The 25,734-nt window shown below is 42.9% G+C and overlaps 1 protein-coding gene across 2 annotated transcripts in view; it reads right to left on the bottom strand.

Moving 5' to 3' along the window:
- PDZD2 (PDZ domain containing 2) overlaps positions 1 to 25,390 on the bottom strand; it is a 100,714-nt gene extending 75,324 nt beyond the window's left edge. For both annotated transcript variants that reach the window (XM_053448153.1, XM_053448154.1), the window contains exon 1: positions 24,911 to 25,390. In XM_053448153.1, coding sequence (XP_053304128.1) covers positions 24,911 to 25,386 — 476 coding nt within the window. In that variant the 5' untranslated portion in view covers positions 25,387 to 25,390. The remainder of the gene's footprint in view (positions 1 to 24,910) is intronic.
- Positions 25,391 to 25,734: the final 344 nt, after the last annotated feature.

Genomic DNA, 25,734 nt, shown 5'->3' with positions numbered 1-25,734 from the left:
TCGGGGGGGGGGGCATTTAAAGCCATTAGTGAAAACTACGTCTCTACTTTGATGACAGATATCATTTAGAGTGGACCCGCATCAAAATAAAATTTCATTCATCAACATGGCGTAGAATGGACCCACATCAAAATAACATTTCATTCATCAACATGGCGTAGAATGGACCTGCATCAAAATAACATTTCATTCATCAACATGGCGTAGAATGGACCCGCATCAAAATAACATTTCATTCCTCAACATGGCGTAGAATGGACCCGCATCAAAATAACATTTCATTCATCAACATGGCGTAGAATGGACCGGCATCAAAATAACATTTCATTCATCAACATGGCGTAGAAATAAGTTGCCAATGATTCATTTTATGGTCCTCCTCAATGCTTCTTGTCACTTAAAAACTGCATTAAAAAGGTTTATTGGTGTCTACTAGAGTTTTTTTCTCTTTTTCTTGGTGTATTTTCATTTCATTTTGCTAGGTCTAACACAAGGTAGACTACACTTTAAAGAGCATATAAAAAATATATGTGCTCTTTAATATAAACAATTAAAAGACTTACCTGTGATGAACCGAAGCGAGAATGATATACAATGTTTCGCAGGGAGATCTCCCTAGTTGGCCGATGATCCCTGTTACATGTTATGTTGTTCCTTCTACCAACAAATATACTTATTATTACTCCTTGCTAGAATCATTTAAACATTCAGTTTACCCAACAAGACAGCGGTCCTGCCCAGGGTCAGACTGGCGAGAATGAGGCGGCCCTGTCACTTTAAGGCCAACGGCCGGCTGACGACGGCTGGATATGAGAGGCCGCGCGTTATGTTTTTATGTCCACGTCCCGAGCGGCCGGGCATACCCAGTTACTCCAATATGATATGAGTAATCATCACCCATCTACCCTCATGGCTTGGCCAGCAATTTTTATCCAGTACCCAAAGGGTCAATATAAAGGTTAACCCTCAATAGCATAATCCCGTTAGAGCGATTCCAGGCGATGGCGCTCTGGATAACGCGCGGGGGATTTGCCGGTATAACAGGCACTTTTTTCCCATTCATTGAACAATTCGGTATTCTCCGTCTCCAGCGGCTCCTTGGCCTCAGATGACATTTGGCCGACTATATAGACTGCAAGCGAACGTCACATCCACTAACTCACAAACAGCCGTGTCGGGGCCATGGATTTTTTATATTTTTTTTGCCTGCTCGTGATTTGTTCGCTTCGCTTTGACGTTAATGAACCCAACAGACACTGTATGGAAAATTCAAAGACGACTCTAAGCACTCGCTCTCGTCGTGTGCCGCGGGGATCGCTCACACATGCATCGCGCACGCTTATCTAGGACTTCATCAATAATTCCTCCGCAGCCCGGGACACGCATTAAGCTTTGAAATATCTCTGCGAGTGTTTAAAGGAGCAGCCGGGTTTCCTTCGTTTCATTCATTTTTATTTTTTTACGCGTTCCCGGTGAATCGTCCGCTCGCGGCCGGGTAAAGCACTGCATGGAAGGCCGGGCGCCGGGAGTAACCGGCAGGGCAGGAGGGCCGTCCTATGTATTTAATACATGATATCCGAGTGATCCCTTTAAATCTACTGACCCCCCTGGAATAAAATGGAGGGGGATTCTGCAGAATTTGCCCCATTCTCCCCCAAAACTCAGCGTGCATCCCAACCAAAGAAACCCCACATGCTCATGCACAGACCACGCCCACTGGTTTCTTCCCTGACACCGATTGGCTGATTCAGGCAGCCAACAATGATAATGTGTTTAGCTGCAGCTTTGGAGCTGCAGCTTCTACCAAAGGTAATGACTTAATTTGTATTTCCTTCTTTGCGAGTTTAATGCATATATATATATATATAATATGCTGCATGTGCCTATGTCTAGCCCACAGAGATTTCCCTCACTGAATAAACCTCTACCACTTCTGCTGGGAGGCTATTCTACGTATTCACGTTCAATCAATGAAAAAAATCTATGGGTTCAAGTGCCTAATTTTGCCCACTCCATGCCATGTGATGCGAATACCAACTGCCTTTAAGCTCATTCCTTATCTGAATTATCCAACCGTCAAAAAAGCCAACATATTGTCCCGTAGAAGCCCGCTCCTTTTACGAAGTAAATATTTCCTTTTGCCGCAGAAAGTTTTAGAATTTCTGTAGGAAGAACCATTTTTGAAAGTAGAGCCTGAACCTTAGGAGCGAATAATCTCATCTATTGTTCCTCAATGAACTTGTCTAACTTGCTCACATGTGATTGATTAATTGAGATGGAGACCTCAATGGCTTGTCTACATCTACAAGGAAACACAATGTTTTTGTACCGTATTGAACCAAGTGCTTTACATCTGGAAGAGCTCCGGAGAAGTTGAGTTTAGACAGAAACTCTATACTGTTATCTTTCCAGGATAAAGCACACAGTCTTGTTTTCGTGTCTACCGATTCCGCTACAGTAAGACCCAGCGATCGAGCAAAGTAAAAGATTTTCCTTCAAACGCCAGTAATCTGCCACATTATGTTATTTTAACCCAAACTAACAAGAAGACAAAATGCTGAGCATTAAGACCGTATGAAAGGAGAAAAGCGGAAACGCCAGCCGCAGAGCTTTTAGCTGCACTAAACCCATCTATTACACACCAAACACTTTGTTTTTGGATGAATGGGGCTATTTCAGAGGCATGCGGTTTACATTTAGGGCACTATTTTACCTTTACGGAACCTGACATGTGAGGAGAGGGGCAGGAGCGTTGGCTCGTTCTGCCACCATTTGCCACACAGCTCCTTCCGTAATATCCAGCAAAGGGCAGTAGTAATTCAATGGGGAGGAATAACAATACAGATTGATTCTGAGCTTAAAGACTTTCGATGACTGCTTCAGTAAAGTGTCTGCATTGATGCATAAGAAGGCCCTAAAATCTTTATTATTAATAAATAATTATTATATTATGCTTTGTGTAATTAGACAGACAGTTGCGTGTCACACGCAGTCTCACCAACAAATAATTCATACTAATGCGCTATATAAGTACTTTATATGCACTCCTAAATCTGTTAAAGAAATAAACACAACTCCCTCCGTGATCCCATTCCGGGCCACAGATGGGCTGCGTAAAGGTAGTCGGTGGCAGGAAAGCGCTTCCATTGAAATGAACGGGAGCGATTTCTGAGCGTGCACACACGGGGTCTCGTAAGACCTCCCCTGGCAACTCTGGAGTGGGCCAGCACTGCTCACCGTACCAGGGAACATCCAGGCTCCAGGTACCCGGAGCTGTCCCCTTTTCGGGATGCGGGTAGGCGGTCCCACTGACACCTTTGAGAAGTCCTGCGGACTGTCAGTCGGCAGCCTCCGGCAGGAAAACACCGTGATTGGGGGAGAAGTAACCCGGAGAAGTGCCGCTTCTTCCCAGGTATGTAACGCAAGCAAATGCTGGCAAAACATGCATCTCCTGCAAGCCAAGGAGCTGGGGAGGAAAAAAAGGCAAATGTATAGTGGGGGGGATTCTGCATTTGTAAAAGGTGACAACATGAATAATTTAAGGGACCACTCAGCTATTTACGAATTCTGCTGAACTTTAAAAAGATAAAGGCTAAAAAAGGTAAGATATAACTATCGCTCACTTATGTATTTTGAACATCTGATATTTTCCCCTTATTTTATGATAAGTTTTTTTATGAGTTTATTTTTCTTCATCCAGAGATCAGAGTGAGAGTGAGAGAATGAGTGAGAGAATGAGAGACAGTATAGTGTTTATTCCAAACTCGCTAAGAAACTGTGGGAAAGAATTCAGCTGGGAAGTGGAGCTATATGGATGTTGTAAGACCCCGTAGATCGCTGCTTTCATAAAAAAAAAAAAAAAAAAAAAAAAAATTCACCACATGCAGAAAATGTAAACAGGATGTTTTATGGATCTTAATTGACCTGGAAAAGAATCTTCTAGGAAAAACTTCCCAACACAATCTTGTTGTAAATAAGTCTGTAATGACCTTCATGACATGCCAACGACCTTTGAGCTTGTTTTGAGGCTAAGCTGCTGGAATGTGACGTAAAACAGGCCGTCTCTGGATTATTGTGGCTGTTTGTCCTCCTGCAGCGTCCTGTGACATGGGTGCGTAGGCATAAATCTTTTTGCCGCCATCAAAGGAAGTCACCGATGTCACATAGGAAAGCATAAGTCACGGTGTGGTTGGCGTCACGCGGATACTTTCTTACAGGAGTCCTCCAAATCCAAAGTGTAAGTTCCATTGTGGTTTTGGAGACCAAAGAGGCAAGAGCTCCGATATACATCGGTACAGCTTTTATGGATCCAAAAATCCAGAATTTCGCCCAATCCCACCAGTAGGTATTTGTGATCAAGCAGGGAAGCAGCGATAAAAGCACCAATTGGGTAGAAAATTAAAGAGTCGGTTTTAAACTGGGTGACCTTGAGGATTTGCCCATTCAACCTGAGGTTTGGGGTAAGAACCCAAAGTGTCAGGTTGAAACCTCACAGTTATCGGGTATGGTCATTCATCAAATTTGATTGAGCAAAGATTTTTTACGAAGTAGTGTATGCATGGAATAGCCTTTTAGAAGAGGCGTCCGAGTTCGCATACAGTAGAAGAATAGCCAAATGCCTGGAGTAGACATATAAAACTCTCCAAAGAATGTTACAAAATAAGAAATGTGTGCTTTTTACAGAAAATAGACTGCCAAATGGTTCATATCTGCTGTCAAAATCCACGTCTGTCTGTGACATTCCCATTAATTATAAGACGGCTTCCTTGGGACGTTTGCAGCACGTGAATACATTCGATAAACTCACATGAACCTGATGCGCTGCAGAAGAACAGATGTGTTCCATCGCTACGACGACACGCGGAGAGCTTACCCTCGAAACACCATGATAGAAACGCTCAAATACACGGAAGGCATGTTATTCCAGAGAAGCCGCCATCCACGGGGGGGCTGGATGGAAAGCGGGGGGCTCTGAAAATAAAGGGTGGGAAATGAGAGGATAAAACGGGTGGTGGGTGACGAGCTGTGTCAGGAGACCTCTAGTAACGGTAATAATCCGCTGTTAGCTAGTCTGATAATTAACCCGTTTTAACGCCAAACCACAGAAATGTCATCAGAAGACCAGTAAACAGTTCCCACAAGATAACGAGGATTAGACACCAATAAGGGAAAATCCTTTTCTGGATGGTAGAAAACATTTGGGTGATCCCCAGAAGAAAATGGATAGAAATAAATAATATTTTTATATTGTTCGTAAAGAAAGAATAGAGAAGTTCAATAATTAGTGAGCCTGACTCGGGTAACAGGGAGGTGGGGAATCTACACAATAAATGCTGCTTCCTTATGGTCTGCCCACCTCATTTAATCTCCGCCCACTCCTGCCTGCCCTCCGCCCAGTCCCTGCCTACCCTCCGCCCACTTCCTGCCCCTATAAAAGTCCTACTGGCCCTGATTGTAACCACACCACCAGGAGAGGGGAAGGTCTGGGCAGCCAATACTGGGAAGCTTGTAAGAAGAGAAATAATCTTGTTCGCACCCAGTTGGCGGTAGATTCTAAAATGACGGCTGGAAGCGAGACCGCATATTCCTGTACACGACCCCAAGTCATTGTTTACGCGTCTGAGATCTCAACATGTGATGGTAGATAAGTGGAACAGCCTCCCAGCAGAAGTGGTAGAGGTTACTACAGTGAGGGAATTTAAGCATGCATAGGATAGGCATATGGCTCCTGAATCTACGACAAGAACAGCGACTGATTAAGGTCTCTGCAGCAGGAATAATGGCCAAAGACGATCTGGGATTTATTAATTATAGTTGCATGGCCACTAACGGGCACGCAGGCTGCGCCATTTGAGGGCCAGGGGGGTGGACAGTTATTAAAAGTTTTGGTGATCCTGTGTTTATTATGCATGTTGTACGAACGCAGCGAGGTGGGAAGGTCAGCTGCCGCCGCCTCATCCTGTTATCTATTTAGATCAATGCAGGAAAAACAAAATTTTGCAGAACTGTTCAAAGGAATATATTAACGGTAATTCTGAAATGTTTGGAAAAACAAAAACCTTTCCAGCAAATCTGCATTGTACGCCGTCCATCATCCTTAATTTCTTGGACAGATTGTATTTTTTTTTTAAGAATTAATTTACGCTACGAAAATATGTTACATTATAAAATAAAAAATACATATAAGGATTAACAATATAATCTACTTTAAGGGGCCTTAATTATACGAAGGGAGCGAAAATAATAACATTATACTAAGAGAGGCCAGCAGTGCCATATATACTAGGAGAGTCCCAGCAATCATGTCACATCCCCAACATTTCAAGTGCCCAAACGGTGATAACCTTGTTGGGGACATCATCGGGTGGGTGTGGTTAATGGCAGATGGAGGAGTGGTGAGGGTGTGTGTGGTCAATAGTAGATGGGGGAGCAATTAGAGGTGGGTGTGGTCAATATGAGATGGGGCGTGGTTAGGGTGGGTGTAGTTAATATGAGATGGGGAGTGGTTATGGTGGGTCTGGTCAATAAGAGATGGGAGTGGTTAGGGTGGGTGTGGTCAATATGAGATGGGGAGTGGTTAGGGGTGGGTGTGGTTAATATGAGGCAGGGAGCAGTTAGGGATGGATGTGGTTATGGTGAGTTGTTATGGTGGATGTGATCAATACGATATGGGAGTGGTTAGGGTGGGTGTGGTCAATGTGAGATAGGGAGTGGTTAAGAGTGGGTGTGATTAATATGGGATGGAGGAGCATTCCCCCAGAGTGCTGGGGATACAGTCCTGGATCAGGCCTAGCGCAGCACCCACATAAATAACCCACTAAGTGAATGTCTCGACCAGCAGCTCTGCAAATGAAATTTTAGGAGAAACTTCCTAGATAAGAAGGTGTAGAAGCGGCAACACGCAGAGACCTTGAATGCCGACAGACAGTCAAAATATCATTTTCTATTCTTGGAAACATTCCATGGAATCTTACATTACTTTTTTTATTCTTTTCCATAACTTCTATTCCTCTGTTCCAAACCATCTACACACAGTATCTATTATACGGCGACCTGCTGGTCTTCACATCCAGTTGTTTATGTCGCAGCTTTTAGCGCCAATAAATTCATTTTATAAGTCAGCTTATAAATCAGCGTTATTGTCTTGGAGCGATTTAAAGGGGAAATTCCCTAAAGTTCAGGCAGGGTAGTGGGAGCTCCTCGTTAAGTGCACCCCACGGAGCTTATGTTCTTGTAATTCCTCTCACCCATCTTTACAAAGACTACCTTGGCCAATCAATGACAATCAGCAGCTTAGCAACCGGAGAGAAACAACTTCAGTCGTTGGTCTCGTCTTAGATTCAGGAGCCGTATGCCTATCCTATACATGTTTAAGTTCCCCCACTGTATGAATCTCTACCACTTCTGCTAGGAGGCTGTTCCATTTATCTAGCACCCCATCAGTAAAGTAAAACTTTGTAATGTTAAGAGCGCATCTGAGCAGAACGTTGGTATAATGCAATGAGCTTTCATTAAATTTGAATCAAAAGATCAAGTTGCTCATATGCGTTGCCCTAAGTGCTTTAACGTAATTAGAGGGGGGGCATCACCTTTTTAATATTGACTTGTGTGGCGTTGGATGCCGAGAGTCCATTACTCAACGCTTTCAGCGAGAGATCCTGGCACCATATCTGAGCCTGCGATAGAAACATTGCTTGGTAACGCAGTGGGAACCGACTGCTAAAACTTGACTTTTTTTTCCTGAAAATAATGCAGAAAATATGAAAACAACAACAACAATATAAGAGGCACACTACGTCCAAGTCTCCGAAAGGAAACCACAAGCCGCCTTCAAAAGTATCATAAGGAACAGATGTTGGGCAGTAATAACCTCCCATTAAATGTGCTGGCATATAGTGTGGGCCGTTCATCACCGATTCACCCATCATCCTCAGGCAGCCAAAGGAAAAAAATGTACGATGGACTTACACTTAGAAACAGAGTTAATTCACTATAAACTGTCCCATTTATACCTCCTCCGTCCTCTTTGGGGTGGTTAGAGGCATGGGTAGAGGAGTTGCATGAAGATGAGGATGGCATTTAAACGAATAATATAGTTTATTTGCCCATTTTATGATACATTTTATGAGCACAGCCCCCCAAGATCTAGACACTTGGGTGATATGAATAAGTTTTCTTAACCCTGTCCTACACCTGCTAAGCAAGGTTCTGCTGGGACCGTTTAGTAAACTAAACCCTCTTCTTCTACTGTGAGATCATTAAGCTATAAATATGAGGTTCTTGTGCAAAGTAGTAGACGTCACCATGGCGATAGCCTCACTTTTACCCCTCTGCGCCAGAACGGCTCTCTATGTGCCTGTTCCGTCCCTCCTCCTGCCGGAGTCGGATTCTCAGGCAATCTGTGCAGAAGCTCAGGCAGGACAAACAATGCACATCCTCCGACGCGGCCGGCTGACCCCACAGGAGGGACGCGCTGGAAATACTTTTATTTCCTTATTTTCCTGCGGGACAAAATTGGCAAAAAGCGGATTGACTGCCAGACCTTTGTTCTGCTTCACTTTTTATCCTAAGCTTTATTTAACTCCAATGTAGGACACAGTCCCATGGTGGCCACCTTCACGGGGGTCTTACACCGATGACGTTTATTTACACAATCATCACATTGACGTCTCAGGAAAAATGCAATTCTACTGAATAGAGCTATAAACACTATACTCCACAGCGCCGGTGATAACACCACACGGGGGGCAGCAATACCGAGCAAATAAAAGGTGGCCATCGCTGAAAATGGGCAGAACGAACCACTTTCCACCCTCTAATTTCCCAGCATTCTATAAGCATTCCTGAGAACATCCAGGCCCCGGTACTCAGAATGTGGGTGGGCGGGTCGCTGACTTCAATGGGCGGGGCTGGCCCCAAACGCATTAAATTAGGATGGGAAATGGGCGGGGAGTGGGCGTGCCTGAGTTCTCAGGTATATATGATTTCCTCCACTAATGTCGACAGCTAGGAAGGCTGTGAAAAACGGTCTTTATTGATTAATCTTTTGATTTTTTCTTCCAAAAAAATACACAAATATACTCCGATCTCACGGATCAAGCGATTGCAAATACAACGCAGGTTTATCCCAAAAAAAAATAAAAAGTACAAAATTGTGGAATTATTGGCCACCCTATGAATTCATATATTTGAAGTTTATTGCCAGTGATACTTTACAGTACGATTAAGTAATTATTTTCCCTGGGCTAGAGCCATAACCAGGGGTCTCCTATTGCCGGGGGCAGGGATGGATGCCCACGACCTGCACCCCTCACCTTGCTGCACCTCCCCCCACCTGCCTTGGACGTTAAGCGCTGGGCAATGACCGTTTCCCATACTCCTGACCATTTTATAAAGCCTTGTCAACGCCCGTGAACATCTCTGGTGCCTTTGTTTTCCTCGTCGGGAGAAATATTAAGGACTCTATTAACGGTCTTGGGAAAATGTTTAAACAAAACAAACAAAACAAGCTTTTTCTATTGTACAGAAAGCGTTGCTTGTTTGTCTCGAAATCCTGCATGTGTGAATTGTACAAAAAACACACTTCTCCCCAGATGCGGAGAATAATGGACCTGGAAGAAGATCTGTCACTGGAGGAAAGCACGACGTCATGTGAAATCGTGACCAAAATTCTCACATCAGTGATTCGTTAGCACAAAACATGCAATAATGAAGCTCTTTCATCTAAAAAAAAAAAAAGAAAACGAGTCCGTCTTTCCATCTGAAGAAAGGACCTATGAGGTCCCGAAACCTTATATATATACCGTAACTTTCTATTTTTGTCTACAGTGACCCAATAAAAAGATATTGACTTTGACCAAAGACTCAATCTAAAGCAGAAATGTCTGACATTGAGACAAATCCTTTCAGGAAAAGGCAACAGAGCCGTTAATTTGGAACTGTAACCCGGCTCTTAAAGGACTAGCAGACAAAACAGATTAAGGTGCAGTTTTTTCACACTGATGTGCCAATTTCTGCGGGGATCAGTAAAAAAAATGCAGAAACACTGTGCGGTTACTCTGGCAGCAGCGACCACTTGTGTGCCTGCGCAAGCACAGGAACGGAAAACTCACTGATCCTTCCAGGTGGATTTCCCACTAACCCCACTGGTGTCACATCAGCAGACTTGGGAATTTCCCAGGTCAGGCTACCCGGAGCGCTCCCTGTTCTGGGGAAGTGGCTGGGCAAGTGGACACAGTAGCGGATTTGGGGGAAGCAGTCTGCTCCACATGCCACTAATCATGGCGGACCATCAGCCTCGAGATGGTGACCTTCAGTTCTGCTGCTGCGTCACAGACTCGCAGGTCAGTGTGCATCCTCAAGTGGCGTTGTTGGGGGGCTTCCTACATAATCTTGTCCCCCATGTGCCCCCCCCATAAAATGCTGTTGGCTCTATATATATATATACATAAAAAACACAGATCTCCCTCTAACTGGCCCAAAATAAAGGGGGCACAAAGTCTGTTCATACAGACCTGTGTTTCACTGATCCCTTGTGATGCGTGCTAGCTATTAATGCCAAGCTCCAGGATATGATGTCATATCACAGCCCTCCGCATTCACCTTAATGGAGCGTTGACAGGGACAGACCTCACACTCCCACCACAGGATTTCAGAAAGGTAAGAGATGGTGAGAAAGGGGAGCGATAGATGGTATAGAATAGATAGTAAAAAAATAAGAGATAAAGAGAAATATATAGGGGATTGATAATGAGGCGGAGACAGAAAAGTGGGAGATAGACAGAACTGGCTTCTTTAGGGTTTTGTTCTGACATACCATTGAGACATACTGATACAGAAGGTGTTCTGACATACCATTAAGACATACTGATACAGAAGCAGAAGATACAATAGATGCAATTTATTAAGCCGTTAGAAAGCAATACCAGCAGCCACTTCTCTGAGAACCCTGTAAACAGCGGGTACTAAGCCACCGCTCATAGCGACCCCTCTCTGTATAAACATTAGTAAATAACAAGTACAGAGAGGGAAAGCGGGGTAGCCTAGAGTAACGGGACCCTGGGATAAGACAGCTTTGATTACTATCCCTTCTACAGGATAATGAAGTCTTCCTTAGGTCACAAGAGACGTCTGATGTACAGACCTCAAAACACTCATTATGGCTAATAAGACACCTTTATAACATTGTGTTACTACTACTGGTGATCAGAGTAACTGTAGCCATTAGAAAACCAAACGATCCTGCTTCAGAGTCACCAGAACACTGTTACAGAGTACCAGGAATAAAGCTTTCTTAGAAGACACAGAAAGAAGCCACCGGCCACTGACCCACGAATAGCCCCCTGTCACAAAAAGAGAAATCCTACCTCTGGCTTTTAATTTCCTTTTGACGTTTCCACCCCTTGTTTTATTCTTCCTTCCTCTGTGGAGTGGAGCTCTTCTCTGGGTTAAGCCATGATAAGATGGTTTAGAGATCCCATGAGTCCGCTCATTAGCTTAATCACCTGCTGGCATCGGCACGGTGTGACCGGTGGGTAAGGGAATCCTGCAGCTGAATGAGACACACGCAAGCAGGCTGCCTACCTTCCTCCCGTCCGCGCGCAGGCACTTCTGGAAGATCTCCGAACACCAAAGCTCTCAAATATCTGGAGCAAAAGCTTCCTTGGCCGACAGCCTGTATTTACAAGGGATTAGGGGAAACAACAGCCGATCTACTGCAAAACAAGTGGATTTTTGGATGCCGTCACAATTCCACAGTTCCTTGCTTCCTCTGGATTTTGATTAGATGCAGAATAAGCAACTCTTGCTGGGAACTTCAAAATGCCATTGTCCCCAAACAGCCACAACAAAGCACAGGCTATGTGCTGAGGGTGATTAGAGTTGGAAAGTCCACATCAGCTAAAGGCTGGAGGTTTCCACCCCTGTTAATGATGTTGATGTGAACGAGATTTCTGTTTAACTTCATAAATGATCCCCTCAGCTCTATTATGGGGGGGGGGACGTAAAGAGATTTAATGTCCCCGATGCCTCCCGCTATAGAAGAATGTATATTAAAGTACTCTGTGAGTAACCTAACCCTCTGCATTTGTCCCAAACGGAAACAAAAAAAAAAATAAGGAACTTAACTGACACAGAAGATGCAGCCCTGCTGCTGCTGCTGCCCTCTTCCTCTGTGGTTGACTAATCTTGCCACAGATTGGCTACTAGAAACAGCCAATCAGTGGCAGGAAAGTGTCTCCATTGAAATCAATAGCAGCACTTTTCACACAGGGGGCGCTGGATCTACCTGCCGGTGAAAACAGATCTCCTGTGTGGCATTTAGCAGGGTGGGGCAAATGCTGAAGAATTGCCCCTGCATTTGCAAAACATGAAAATGCAAAGGGACCGCACAGCTGCTGTGTGCATTAAACTGCATAGGATAGCTGGAGAGTCCCTTGAATATTATTATAAACACATAAAGTTATAGATTTCTCTGAATTCCGTACAGGGATCTGGCTGCACGACGCAAGCGTTTCCTTTCTGTATTCTGCGAAACGCAGCTCCTGCCCCCTCCAGCTAACTTCAATCGCCCCGTTCATCCCCCCGGGACAGAGGCGGCCGTACATTATGCAGCTTCCACATATCCAGCTGCGCGGTGTTAAAATCGGGACCGAGCAAGTCCTGTCGCACCCAGCGATGGTTTCCTGCGTCAAACTGATGAGATTTCCAGCAAAAGGAAAATGACTGTTTTTGTTAACTTATGGCACCAAGGTTTATATAGCAGTTAAAGGTGCCGTTCCACTTAGATTAAAATACTGCTTACAGTCTCTGTCATTTTATTCTTTACTCTGAAGATTTAAATATGCACGTAGGTACTTTTATGAAGCTTTATTATTGTTGCGTGGCTATGGCTGCGACCGATCAGTTCCCGGAATAAGGCTTCCAGGCAAAAATTATGAACAAAGCAAATGAAACTTGATTATTTCTGGGAAAAGTTTGTACTGGGAATGGCGATTTAGTTTCATAAATTATATAAGCACACCTTTAAAGGGATAGTAAAACCTTGAAAAAAAGGCAAGTACTGGCCACTTGGCAACCTTAACAACTACATTCTTTGTCACAAGTGGGTTTTTTTTGTTTTTTTTTACAGCGCTCAAGATTCCTAAGGTTTCCGTTTGAGGTTCAATATTTATGTTATGTGAATGAGGTTTTATTTATATATCCACATACATATTCATATCGCCTTAGACCCGCCATGGTAATGGCTGCAAGTATATCAATTGTTCAGAATGGCTTGAGGGGCAAAAAAAAAGCGCGGGGGGGTTACGAGGGGATTCTGCAGAATCCCCCAATGCAGTTGCAAAGGGAATACCCCAAAAATGTAAAGAGGAATCTCCAGTATCATACGGTATCAACGGCTGGAATGTCCCTTTAAACATGGCGGCTCCACAATCCAAACCCATGGCACGAAGCTGCTATTTTTAATGTTTCTATCTCTATTCATTTTGTTTCCGTGTGAAAGTGGGATAAAAAAAAAAAATTTTCTGCTGAACCCCTTCCAATCTTTTCATTGTTGGAATTACATTAAACAAATTCTTTCTAATACAAGCTTTGCATGTGGATACTTTCTGCGAAACAACTTTTTGGCTTTCCTGAACTCAGAGAAAATAGCGGGACACAATTGCTCTATACGCTCCGTACTATAGATACAGAATACTCTAATTCCAAATAATATCCTTTTCCTGTTCAAGGAAAGATTTTCACAGATGATAACCTTTCCATATCAGGATGGGATATAGATTAATGCTACGGCTTCCTTTCCAAAGTCTTTTACAAGTAACACAAAACAAACACTCTTGAAATTGACACTTAAGGTAAATGGATTGTAATGGCTAATTATAGGGGACATAATGGACATTAAAGTTACAAGAAAAAAAAAAAGCAAACTGGATAATGTATGTATGGTAAAAAGCACTTAGAGGAACCAGATCCAAATGACGTCACACCCAGAGGATGACATCGCGATTACAAGCCGCCATACCACGAGGATGCATCTCTCATCGTAAATGTGTCTTAAAAAGCAACAGATGCAGAAAAATAAAGTCCGTCTATATCTACTGCAGATAACCTTTCAAGGCTGATGGTTGTTTGAGTTGCTTTGGGGTGTTATAGATACAGATGTTGGGATATAGGGATGTCTAGTATGAGTTCACCCACCGGTATCATTAAAAGGAACAGCCACTAAGTTCATTCACACTCATCTCATGCAGTAAACGGTCACTTTAAATATTCTAAATTGTTACATAAACATCAGAAATGAACCACTTTTGATGTAGATATTTTAGAGTTTCAGCGCTTGCATAACATCCACCCAGCAACTTCTGCATAATTCACTATTTTTCTACTGTGCTGTAATCCGAAACGCTTCCTCCAAAAACCACTTAGAATAAACTGGGAATTGGAGATACCTTGGTTGTGTAACTGAAATTCCAGAACATTCCATAACCCATTGAAGGCCATTCAAGATCTGTTTCCATGATTGTGCAACACAATTGAAAATGTAGTGTTGAAGTCCACCAAGCCAATGTGGCATTCGTGACTGGCACTCCAGGTCCTCTAGGATCTGCTGTCATGTATATTATCATTTTTTACCCCATCTTAGAACAGAAAAGGTCTTTGGTCACCCAGATTTTTGGTCATCACTCAAAGTTGCCTAGGCTTTGGTTACCCGTTTGCCCTCGGATGTCCTATGCGCACTAAGGTTTGATACAAGATAAGGAGCGTCTTCCTGGGTTTTCATGTAAAGACAGGGATGTGGAATGTGGTTGATTGAGGAGGCACCCTGTTATACCCCACTCTCTCCCATGGCAGAGGCCAAGGAGTCCTAATAGTACCACGGAACCTTAAAACCAAAATCTAGAATTAAACAAACAAACACAATTTCCTTAAATCCACACATCATTTAGGATTTGATGTCATATTTTTTTATAATCCACAAATGCAAGTTCTTCCAAAAGTTCAGCTCTATTCTAAATTTGTGAAAGTTCCCCAGCAGAGTATTGGTTAACTCTATACTCACTCAAGCTATCATAATTACATAAAGCTATTCACTCTCAAGGCTCTTTAAACATTTATAAAGGATTTAAGCTCAAGGCATTTTTTCAGACTGTGCTTCAACCTGCATCAGCCGTTATCATTATTAAAAGGTAGCTGCTCTAAATCCTTTGGAGGTCTATCACTCCGTGCCTCTGATAACCCTGTCCACAAACATCACAAAGGAACACGCAGTCCTCATCTCACACAGAAAACATAAACTATTATGGCTATTAAACTAGCCATAGAGATAGCTCAGGGTATCTCAAGGACTATTGTAAGCATGTAAACCTTCCAACCATTACTGGTCAAGATGTGGAAGAGCGAACCTAAAGTGGACCACTGACCAAATGCTCTCCATAAAGTGGACTCTTGGACACAAAAAAAAATTCCAGAACTAGTCCCCTACCCTACATAAAGTATTCATCATGACCTATAGCCCATTCCCTCTAGATTGTAATTTTTCCCAAAAAAAAATAAATATATATATTTTCTTTACGGAATGTTTTGGTCCGTCTTAGTCTGTCCCGTTCTAGTTTTGTCACACCCCAGGAACGTACGGACTGTAAGAAGGGCTGCGGAAATTGTTGGTGCCATATCATCTATGTTTTCCCGGACAGGGACAGGTCTTTATTTCGTGTTAATGTGAGCAATACTTACGAGACTTAAAGGCAATCAAAAATCTACAGCAACCGGTGTCTGGCTTTGCCCCAAAAATCCAATTTTATTTCATTCCAACCTACCTATAGTCTATCCATTCCAGAAGTGATATACCTTTTGTACAGTTTGATATTACAGAACACATTGACTGAGTAACTATATGGGGGATTAATCCTGTAACTGTTCTAGCGCGCATCCCCCGAGGCAAAAGCGAAATATATCAATTCTCAAAAACGCAATATAAAAATATATCATGCGGATTGTTTGCAGACGCTGCATTAAGTAAATGATTTGCTTAGAAGATTAAAGGTTCCAGAATTCCTTCCTATAACATTCTGCCTTTAGCACTTTCTGTAGAGGTGCAGAGATAGAGGCAGAAAGGATGCGACTCAGATCGAGACTTTCCCAATTATACCACGGAACCCTGAGCTCAATCAGCAGGGCATCCATAGTTATCTTATCTGGCAAGATGAGTCTTCCTGAGTGGAGAGCTGGGGACTTCTTAGGTGAGGCTACCCAGAGCTCTCCCTCTTCTACAGGAGTGTTTTTGTGAATAGGTGGGGCTACCTCCCTCCGAGAGCCTTTAGTGGGAGGGAACTGGGTGGGGAATAGGAGGGTTGTGGGCGGGTCACACGCAGAAAGGACAAAACTGACCTAGAGACACAAGGAAGCAGGGCTTCACCCGGAGACTCCGGGTCAAAACCAGATCATTCTCATGTATGTTCTTCTTCACGTAGCCCCCTATGTTTTTTTTGTAATCTTTTATTCAGGCAGTGCTTATTATTTCTATATGTTTCATTATAATTTTTTTTTAATGAGCAGTGCACCCTATTGGTTGAAAAATGAGCTAAGTACCGTATTGGCTCGGATATAGGCCGCCCCCGTATATAGGCCGCACCCTAAAAGTTTGGTGCTTTTTTAAAGAAAAAGTTTTTTTCTTTAAAAAAGCACCAAAAAAACATGCTGCCACTCTGTCTTCCCCCCCTGAGATATGCTGCCACTCTTTCCCCCCCCGAGATATGCTGCCACTGTCCTCCCTCCCCGAGATATGCTACCACTGTCCTCCTCCCCTCCCCCGAGATATGCTGCCACTGTCCTCCCCCCCCGAGATATGCTGCCACTGTCCTCCCTCCCCGAGATATGCTACCACTGTCCTCCTCCTCCCCCCCGAGATATGCTACCACTGTCCTCCTTCCCCCCCCGCGATATGCTGCCACTGTCCTCCTCTGCCCCCCCCTCTCCTCGATTTACCGGAGCAGACTCCCGGGTGTCTTGCGGGGCCGACGGGAGACATCTACGCAATACACGTATGCAACTTCCGGTGCCGGTACCGGAAGTTGCATACGCGTATCGCGTAGATGTCTCCCGCCTGCCACGCAAGACACCCGGGAGTCTGCTCCGGGAAGTCGGGGGTGGGCAGAGGTAAAACGCATCGTGCAGACGGTCCGCACGATGCGCTTAGACAACCTCCCGTGCCGGCACCCCCCCCCCCGTGGAAAGTGCCGGCAGGGGAGGCTGTCTGAGCGTATCAGACAGTAGGATACAGGTCCCCTGCACCGCTGCGGGGGATCTGTATCCTAACCCCGCTGCCTGCCCGGCGCCCGGGACTGCATGTCCCGGGCATCGGGCGCTAAACCCCGAATATAGGCCGCACCCCCACTTTAAAGACTTAAAGTGGGGGAAAAAAGTGCGACCTATATTCGAGCCAATACGGTATATAACAAGGGTTATTAGAAGAATAAGGGGCCCCTGTATGGGGCCTGGGCAAGCAGGTGGGCCTGGTCTCCTTCATCTGTCTCTGGACCCTCACGGCCCACTACCCAGGACATGAGCTTTGAGGCCCAGATGGCCCTTTCCATGGAAGCTTTGGGGTCCTGTATCTTCATTGCAAGCATAGGGCGGGGCAGATTTCTGCTGACAGCCCTGGCTGAGGCTAATGTGAATTAGAGTCAGAGTTGGAATCCTCCAGCACGACTACCCGCAGTATTTCTCCGTGTGTATTTAGTATAAGTTTAACGACCTCCACCCTGCCACAAAATCCTCCCCAAATATCCGTGCGGTTCTTACAAGTCTCCGCTGATCGCTGCCGGGGGAATATCGTTCCGACGGATGGTACGAATTCCACGCGGATATTCTCACGGACCTTACAACATCTAAAAGTAAAAAATCCAGTCCCTCTGCTTCACTTCAAACAGGGGAAGTGGAAATGAGGGCCGCCAGCCTCCCGGTGTCAGGTAATAGTCACGAATCACACACTTCGCACATTTGTAGAAATTCCACAAACATCTGGGTTTACTCTCCAAACCCGAGCCAAGACTGGAATATTATTTTATACTCCTCTATAGGCTTCATCAACGCGGCCCGATGCTTCCAATTATGAGCTGAATATACGAGAGTTTGCCGCAAAATTACTTTCCTCTTCCGTTATGTCAAACATTGCAGTTTTTCCCCCTTTCTTCAGCGATGTATAAAATCTGTGCATTTGTTTTATTTATGCAAGCTGTCGCTAAGCATTTCCATGAAATAATTTAACGAATTTCCATATTATAATTTAACGAAGTTGCAAGACTGCAACTGCCTCTTTCATCATCATCATTATTATTATGTACAGCGCTGCAGAATATGACGGCGCTATGTAAATCAATAATAATAGTAATAATGACAACTATTTATTACTATAATAATGACAATTAGAACAAAAACAAAACAATAATCTTAATAACAATACAATTTGAATGATATAGTATTCTGCAGTGCTGTACACATTGTATTTCTCTGCACATGGGAAAAAAACTTTCAATTCAGTGTTGTGACATCACGCTTGTGACATCATGCATTTAATAACAACTATTAAATGTAAAATTACATAACAAATTAATAAAAGATCTTAAACCAAACCAGTGCACTACTACCATCTTTAACCTTACATTAACCCTATAACTAAGCTTATTTTGCGTTTTTGACCCACTTACTTCCATCCGCATACCTGCCAACAGTCCTGAATTTCCCAGTCCTGTCCCTTTAAATTCGGGTTGTAGGTAAGTATGCCATTGTAGGTAAGTTTGTATGTAAAAGTGGTCTCAAACTCCCCAATCAACTTCTACGCGTTCATTTATTGATTGCATCAACGTTTAATGGCATTTCCATGGCAACCAGCAGAAAATGAAGAAAAAACAAATACGAAGAACGCATCCGAATATTCACCTGAAACAAACAGGAATGGACCAATATTTGTTTGTGCTTTTGTGATTTTTTTTTCACAAAGAGTTTGCCGGCGCCCAAGTCTAATAATAAACATCTGGTCCTTTAGTTGCCGAAGACTAACTCTCACGACTCTCAGGCAGACTTAGGACCAGGATACCTCGTCACGTTATTACAAACACGTCTGATCCTTTGTTATAGTCTCTGCCTTTAAGGAGATAATTCCTGCAGAGTTTTAGACCGTCTCTTTTTAAACAGAACAGCCATGTCCTTTAATTTTCATTAATTTTTATTTATTTTACAAAATTTCCATTAGCCGTCCCTGCCATGATCTATTGGTCAGCGTAGAACGGCCATGGCACAATAAAAGGTGCCACTAGATTCATAATAGGGAATAAGAAAGAATTAGTGTGTGAAACCTGCACTGACCATACAACTGAACATATACGGGAACTCTGGGCAAGAGTGTGGTGTTTGGCCAAGATCTATCTATCCTCACTTAATATTTGGACCTGGGTACTCCAACATTCTATTCAGAAGCTTCCGTTGGAATGTCCGACACGGATTAAACTAATTATGCAACTGAACTGAGAAACAGAATAAAGTTTGTCTGTGATTTCCTTATGACTTGGTGGCTGTCTACACCTTGAGCTCTGGTTTTCAGAAGCTCCTCTTCTGCTGTCGGGATCCAGGGAATCTGCAAACTGGTAGATTTTGTCATCACTGAAGCTTTTGGACACCAGAGCTGAGTTTGTCCGTTCCCTGCGGATCCCAAGCTCCCTACAGAGACTTGCTTCAGTAGAAGATTAATTTGTCACCTACACATTGTTTTCCAGGAAATGTAATGTAGGATGCGGGGGGGGGGAATTGTGCTTGGGAATCAACATTATTATTATTTTATTTATTATTGTTTAATGTTTTAAGGTAGAAAAAAAATTCAGGGCATCCGGTGTTTGTGAAAGAGAAAAAGCACATAATATATACTACATAATGTACAGATAGGAAAAGAAATTGGGTTTCAAAGGCAAAGGGGTATTCTGGCCGTGGCCAACTAAGCCTAGACAAGCAGCACCTCTGCTACATCACCGAGGGCAAATCACTTAACTGGGCAATCAGGCTCCCGGGGTGCCGCTGCACCTATGGGCTGGTTGGGAAGATCTCACTTGGCACCATGTGCCATATCCCGGCGCTTGACATACAGGACAGCAACCAAAGGTAAGCGAAGGAGGGCTGTTGGGGAGCTGCTCTGGATTAGATCTACGGCACAACCCATCCAAAAGGCCATGGAGCGTTGGGATATGACATCATATCCCGGCACTGTGTCTTAAAGGTACACCGCATCTTCTAATGCAGTCTATTGAGGCTGTGCTGAGTCGGCATAGCCTCAATAGTGTAAATGGACCAGTTGGGCAGATCAATGATCTCCCGTGTAACCGGCCCATTGAGCAGCAGGATACTGGGGGGACCCTCCAGTTTGCCGGACCCCTGGACCTACTGCCCTAGTTGCCCTGGGGCACGATACATCCCTGCAGTGTGTGGCCAATGGCTGGATACTACGGGAGCGTAAAAAACGTAATGTGCGGCTGCGCATCTCCAGACCCTGGCCTTAGAGTGCTGGGTTCCAAATCTTGTTTAATGGAGACTTTACCTTTAAGACTAAAGGTAGGAGAATATTCGACGGGAACAAACATTCCACAATGCCTTCTGCATATCCATGACAGCCAGCCTACTCTGCGTAACTGGTGCTATACTAAATTATTAACTAGAATTACTTTTATATTACAGCCTAGCACGCCTGTAGAAAAACTGTTTGATTTTAGACGATGGGCATTGAGGGAATTGTGATTAGGTCTAGTGCGCTATATGCAGGACATTAATGTTACTCGGTTGCAAAGCGAGTCATTTGGTAACTTGCCTAACATTTTTGTTGCTTTTAAATCATAAACAAAAAAAAACAGGCATTTTTGTATCTAGATAAAATCAGGTCACGTTGACACATATAGCCTCTGACACACTTGCAATTCTATTTGGAAAAGCTGTTCTGGAAAGCGTTCCGGATGATACATTATATCACACTGACCTCTACAGGACAATCTAGAACACGAGCGAGCAGAAACACAATTTAATGGCAGATATCCTTATTACATTTATTTGTATAGCACCATCATGTTCTGTAGCGCTGTACAATGAGAAAAAAAGGACATAAAGTGAGGGCAATGCTGTAACAAGCTTACAATCAAGAAGATAGATCTAGTCTGTCGTAAAAACAAAGACTTTAATCGGTCGTTGGTCTCGTCTTCAGGAGCCATATGCCTATTCCATGCATGTTTAAATTCCCTGGTTGTATTAACCTCTACCACTTCTGCTGGGAGGCTGTGCCACTTATCTTACACAATCTCAGTAAAGTAAAGCTTTCTTAAATTCCTTAAAAATTTCTTAAACCCTCTAGATTTTTTTTATATTTTTATTGAAATCTTGTTGATAAGAAAAGGTACATTAGTTTCTTTGGCTTGGGGTATGGAGAAGTCATCATACGAGTTCAAGCAGTCAATCAGTGGGGTGAAAATGGGACCAGGGAAGGGGCATTGCACCAATTGTTCAGCACTACAGAATATGATGGCGCTTTATAAAACAATAAATAATAATCATTGAATTACATCTCCTATAGGTAAGTAATGTCCACGAGGAGCGCTCACCTAAACTTCAGCAGCTGTGCTGATTGTAAGCTCCATTGAGCAGGGCCCTCCTGACTTGTTGTTTCTGTAAGTCAAATTGTTATGTTACATACTACTTGTTATGTCCTGTGTACCCCATTGTACAGCGCTACGGAATTTGATGGTGCTATATAAAGCAATAAATAAAAAATAAATAATAATACTACATTGATGGATGTAGGTGACAGATATGTTCCTATTACAAAAACATATTTAATAAATCGTATTTACAGAAAAAAGGTGCCTCTTTAAACTGGAAACGTTCCCATAGAGCTAGCAAGTCCAGATATCAGCATTCCTTGGCTTAATTCCAAAAAAGTGATAAGACTTCCAGGAGGAGGGGGCTCGACCTTCCCAAATATAAAGCCCCTTGTCTGTGATAAGAGATATTCTATTCCTTAAAGCTTTGACTCAACATCGGGGTTATGTAGCAGAAAAAAAAAAACGTGGGTGTAAAGCAGAGTTATTACTTTTACAGGAATTGCATATCCATAACCACCAATGCGTGTGTTAGTGCATACATACAATAATAGTACTTTATTGGGGCACAATAATATCCATAACTAAGAACTTCGGCTGACCCTGAGACTCTTGAAATATTAACTCTTTAAATCAGGCCTGGACAGGCCATCTGGCGCACAGATTAAATGCCCCTTTGTTGCATTTAAAAGGTAACGGGCAGCTGCCACTTGCCTTAAATCAACCGGTCCTTGGCCACAGGAGATGATACGGGAAGATGAAGATCGGAGACGAGGAAAAGGAAGCGATGCTGAGAAAGAGACCTTTATGAAATATTGGCAGGCGCATTTGGGAGGGAAAAGACACACCTATCCTTAGAAAGTTTGCGTTCCGCATACAGAGGGTCTTAAGGAGTTTCCACTATACAATGAAAGGGTCACAGGACATGGAAAATACATGAAAACACGAGGAAGTCGTTACGGTGACAGAAGTTCCTCTTTCTGTTGTAAATTTGCATATCAAACATCACAGAATCCTGAAGGGTTTGAGATTTGGGGAAAATGGATCAAAAGGTAGATTCCCAGAACTGAAGTAGATAAACGCTTATCTTTGGTGGATACAATGGTCTTTTTAAAAAGTAACCGTCACACCTCCATTCAGGCCTCCATTTGGGGCTGCACAACACAAAACAATAGCCCCTAACCACCCCCCAGGGATGCAGATTGTGGCTGTGGCATTTAGAGGGCCCTGTGGCCCCAAGAACCCTACACAATTGTATGCATCACCGCGGAGCTTCACAGATCTTTTATAAACGTATAACTTGACCCTCAAATGATTTTATTACAAGCATCAAATAAAAATTATGCTTTCAAAATTATGTTTTTATACTAGACAAACACAGTGACTCCTTATCATACTGCCTATGGCAAACAATAGAATGGCTCAGTCTTACACTATCCAATAAAAGTCTATAGAGAAACAAACTTCATTAGCATTGCCATAAAGCATCAGCTCATTGTGGTGTTTGAGCAGTGAAAGTCAGCCAAAATATCAACAATGGCCGCCTCCAGGTCTGGAGATATAGGAAGTTTATCTGATCAAAATGAGATAAACCAGGGTAATCTCGCCATACGTTAATGTACTATATGCTGTATAAAATGTATTCTTATGATTGAAAATATTGTTTTCCATGGAACTTCTCTCTAGTTCCACCTACTCTGCTGAAGGTAACACTCTTGTAACTAAATTCAGCATTAGAAACACCATTCATAGTGCTTTGAATGTCCAAACCTTTCCTAAAAATACTTAAAATTGTGCCCCCTCCATATTTTTTTCCCAGGAACACTTGTCATGTGACACAAAAGCAAGCACTGATAGGTCGTTGGTAAAAAAACTGGAAAAATGCTTCTAAAGACTATTTTTGTGGTTAAGCCTTCAGAAGAAAGAACAAAATGTCAATGACTAAAGCTTCTATGCTTCACATACTGGAGAGTACCATCATGATGATTGATCTCACGAGAGATATGATTGGCACCTAATTAAACACGAATCATATTACAGTTCAGTACTGCGACTTCATTAATTTATGAGACCTCCAACAACTCATCACACTTGGGAACAAACTTTCTTGTCAAAGGACCAACTTTTCACAGAAAGATAAAAGCTCAATAAGCTCTGCCGCCGCCATGCCACCCCATAAAATCCTTGGAGAAAAGATCATTTTAAAACACTGAAAATTCATACTTTTTATTTTAGGGGTATGCAAAAAATAATAACAGGGATTAAGAAACCAGCTAAATAATATTCCATAAAAGTTATATACGTAATGCATACCATAATTACACGTTACTGCAGATGATGTATAGGAACACATATTATATATATATATATATATTGGGAGGGGGTGCTGAGACTAATAGCAGGTTCGGACCAAACTTTAGTCACTGACACATAAGAGTTAAAGCTGGTAAAACTAAAATTATGAAATTACAACTCGGAACGGGAGCATATCCACAAAGACTACACTAATTCAGTTCCTTGTGTAAGTATGGTGTCAGCGTGTGTGTGTGTGTGTGCGCATTACGCACATACACCGGTGTCCTGCACAACCAGGCCATAGACATTAACCTGTTCACTTACTAAATAGATTAGCGTTCTTTTCCATGCTGGTTCTGGAAGGGAATTATCACTCTAGAAGCATTTATGAAGTCTCCTAGGACTGTACTTAGGACTGTTTGCTGTCCAGTAAGTGATAAGCTGTATGTAAGTAATTTCCTGTTAGATAAAATATATTGTTCAACATTTTGTTTTCCTTAAAGGGACTTCCCCACATAAATATGATTCGAATTTCACCAGAAATTTGTCAGCTTGTGAATTGGGCCGTCTTTACCTAATGTAATGCTTTGTATCAGTCTTGTTTTGTCAGACTCTTTCAATGTAGGTATGGTTAGAAGCTCTGCGGAAATTGTTAGTGATCTACAAGTAAAAGATTTAAAAAAAAGATAATAATATAGTCAGACAAAACATTTCCTTCCAGCAAACTGTCTTCATAGAGGATCGACCTGTGCTAGGGAGACTGGAGATTGTTTGTTCTTCATAGTTCATCGCAACAACATTTTTCATCCCACGGCAGCGTGAAACCCTCTAAAAAACGCACCTACGTCGGCTAGGAGGTATGATGTAGGGTCAACAGCTTAAGCACCACATCTTTAAACAATCAGATTCATTGAACAGGTGTTTAAACATTGAAACAAGTGCACAACTTAATCAAAAACACAACAGATCCTACGAAGAGCTGTCCGTACCTTGCCCCACCGACGTCAACGCCAACCATTAGCTGTCCGTTCAACGACAGAATTTCATCTCGAAGTTTCATCTTCCCGCACGCTGCAGCAGGGCTCTGCCTTTTCACGTCTGTTATCCAGATACATCCAACATCAAGCACCGGCCCATTCTGCACTTTCCTTTTTTTTCCTTCCCTGCGTTTTTCGCCACAATGCCCAAAAATAGGAATATTTCCAAAAGAGAGACCAAGAACTTCATCACCATGGCACTCTTTGGTTAGGTAAACTGTGCAGATTTCCATGTCTACCCTCGAGCTGGGGTAATCTGGGATAACTTCGTCCAGGATGAAGTTCAGCTGAATGTATTCCTTTAGCTTTTGAACCGCGGAAAAGTGCAGAGCCTTCTCCGGTCCATTGCTTTCCATATTTAAATTGTCTTCCAGCCATCGGTGGAGAAGAACGAAATGAAACATGGCGTTCTCCTGAGTAATGGGCATTGTGATTGACTAAAGCTTCTAACATTATGTGAAATCCCTGCTGCGCATTTGCACCTGCACAATGTGAATGCCAAGGTAATAAATCTTCTAACGGACAGACCTTATGGAAGTAGAGTTAGAGTTCAGATCACATCCTGGTCCTTGGGAAAGTTTGACAAAGCCCACATGTAATGGATCAATGACGAATCTCGAAGAAAGAAGATGATGAGAAATTCTCAACTAATGCCACCGTTGGCAGTGCATGAAGTGCCCATGACGGAGTGATACATTGTGACCAACCTGCAAAAAATAATAATGATAAATTAACAAAAATATCATTAACTTGTCCTAAACAGTTACACATATTAC

This window comes from Spea bombifrons, chromosome 1, assembly GCF_027358695.1.
Source record: "Spea bombifrons isolate aSpeBom1 chromosome 1, aSpeBom1.2.pri, whole genome shotgun sequence".
Lineage (NCBI taxonomy): Eukaryota > Metazoa > Chordata > Amphibia > Anura > Pelobatidae > Spea > Spea bombifrons.
This window is presented reverse-complemented; position numbering and strand designations above follow the sequence as displayed.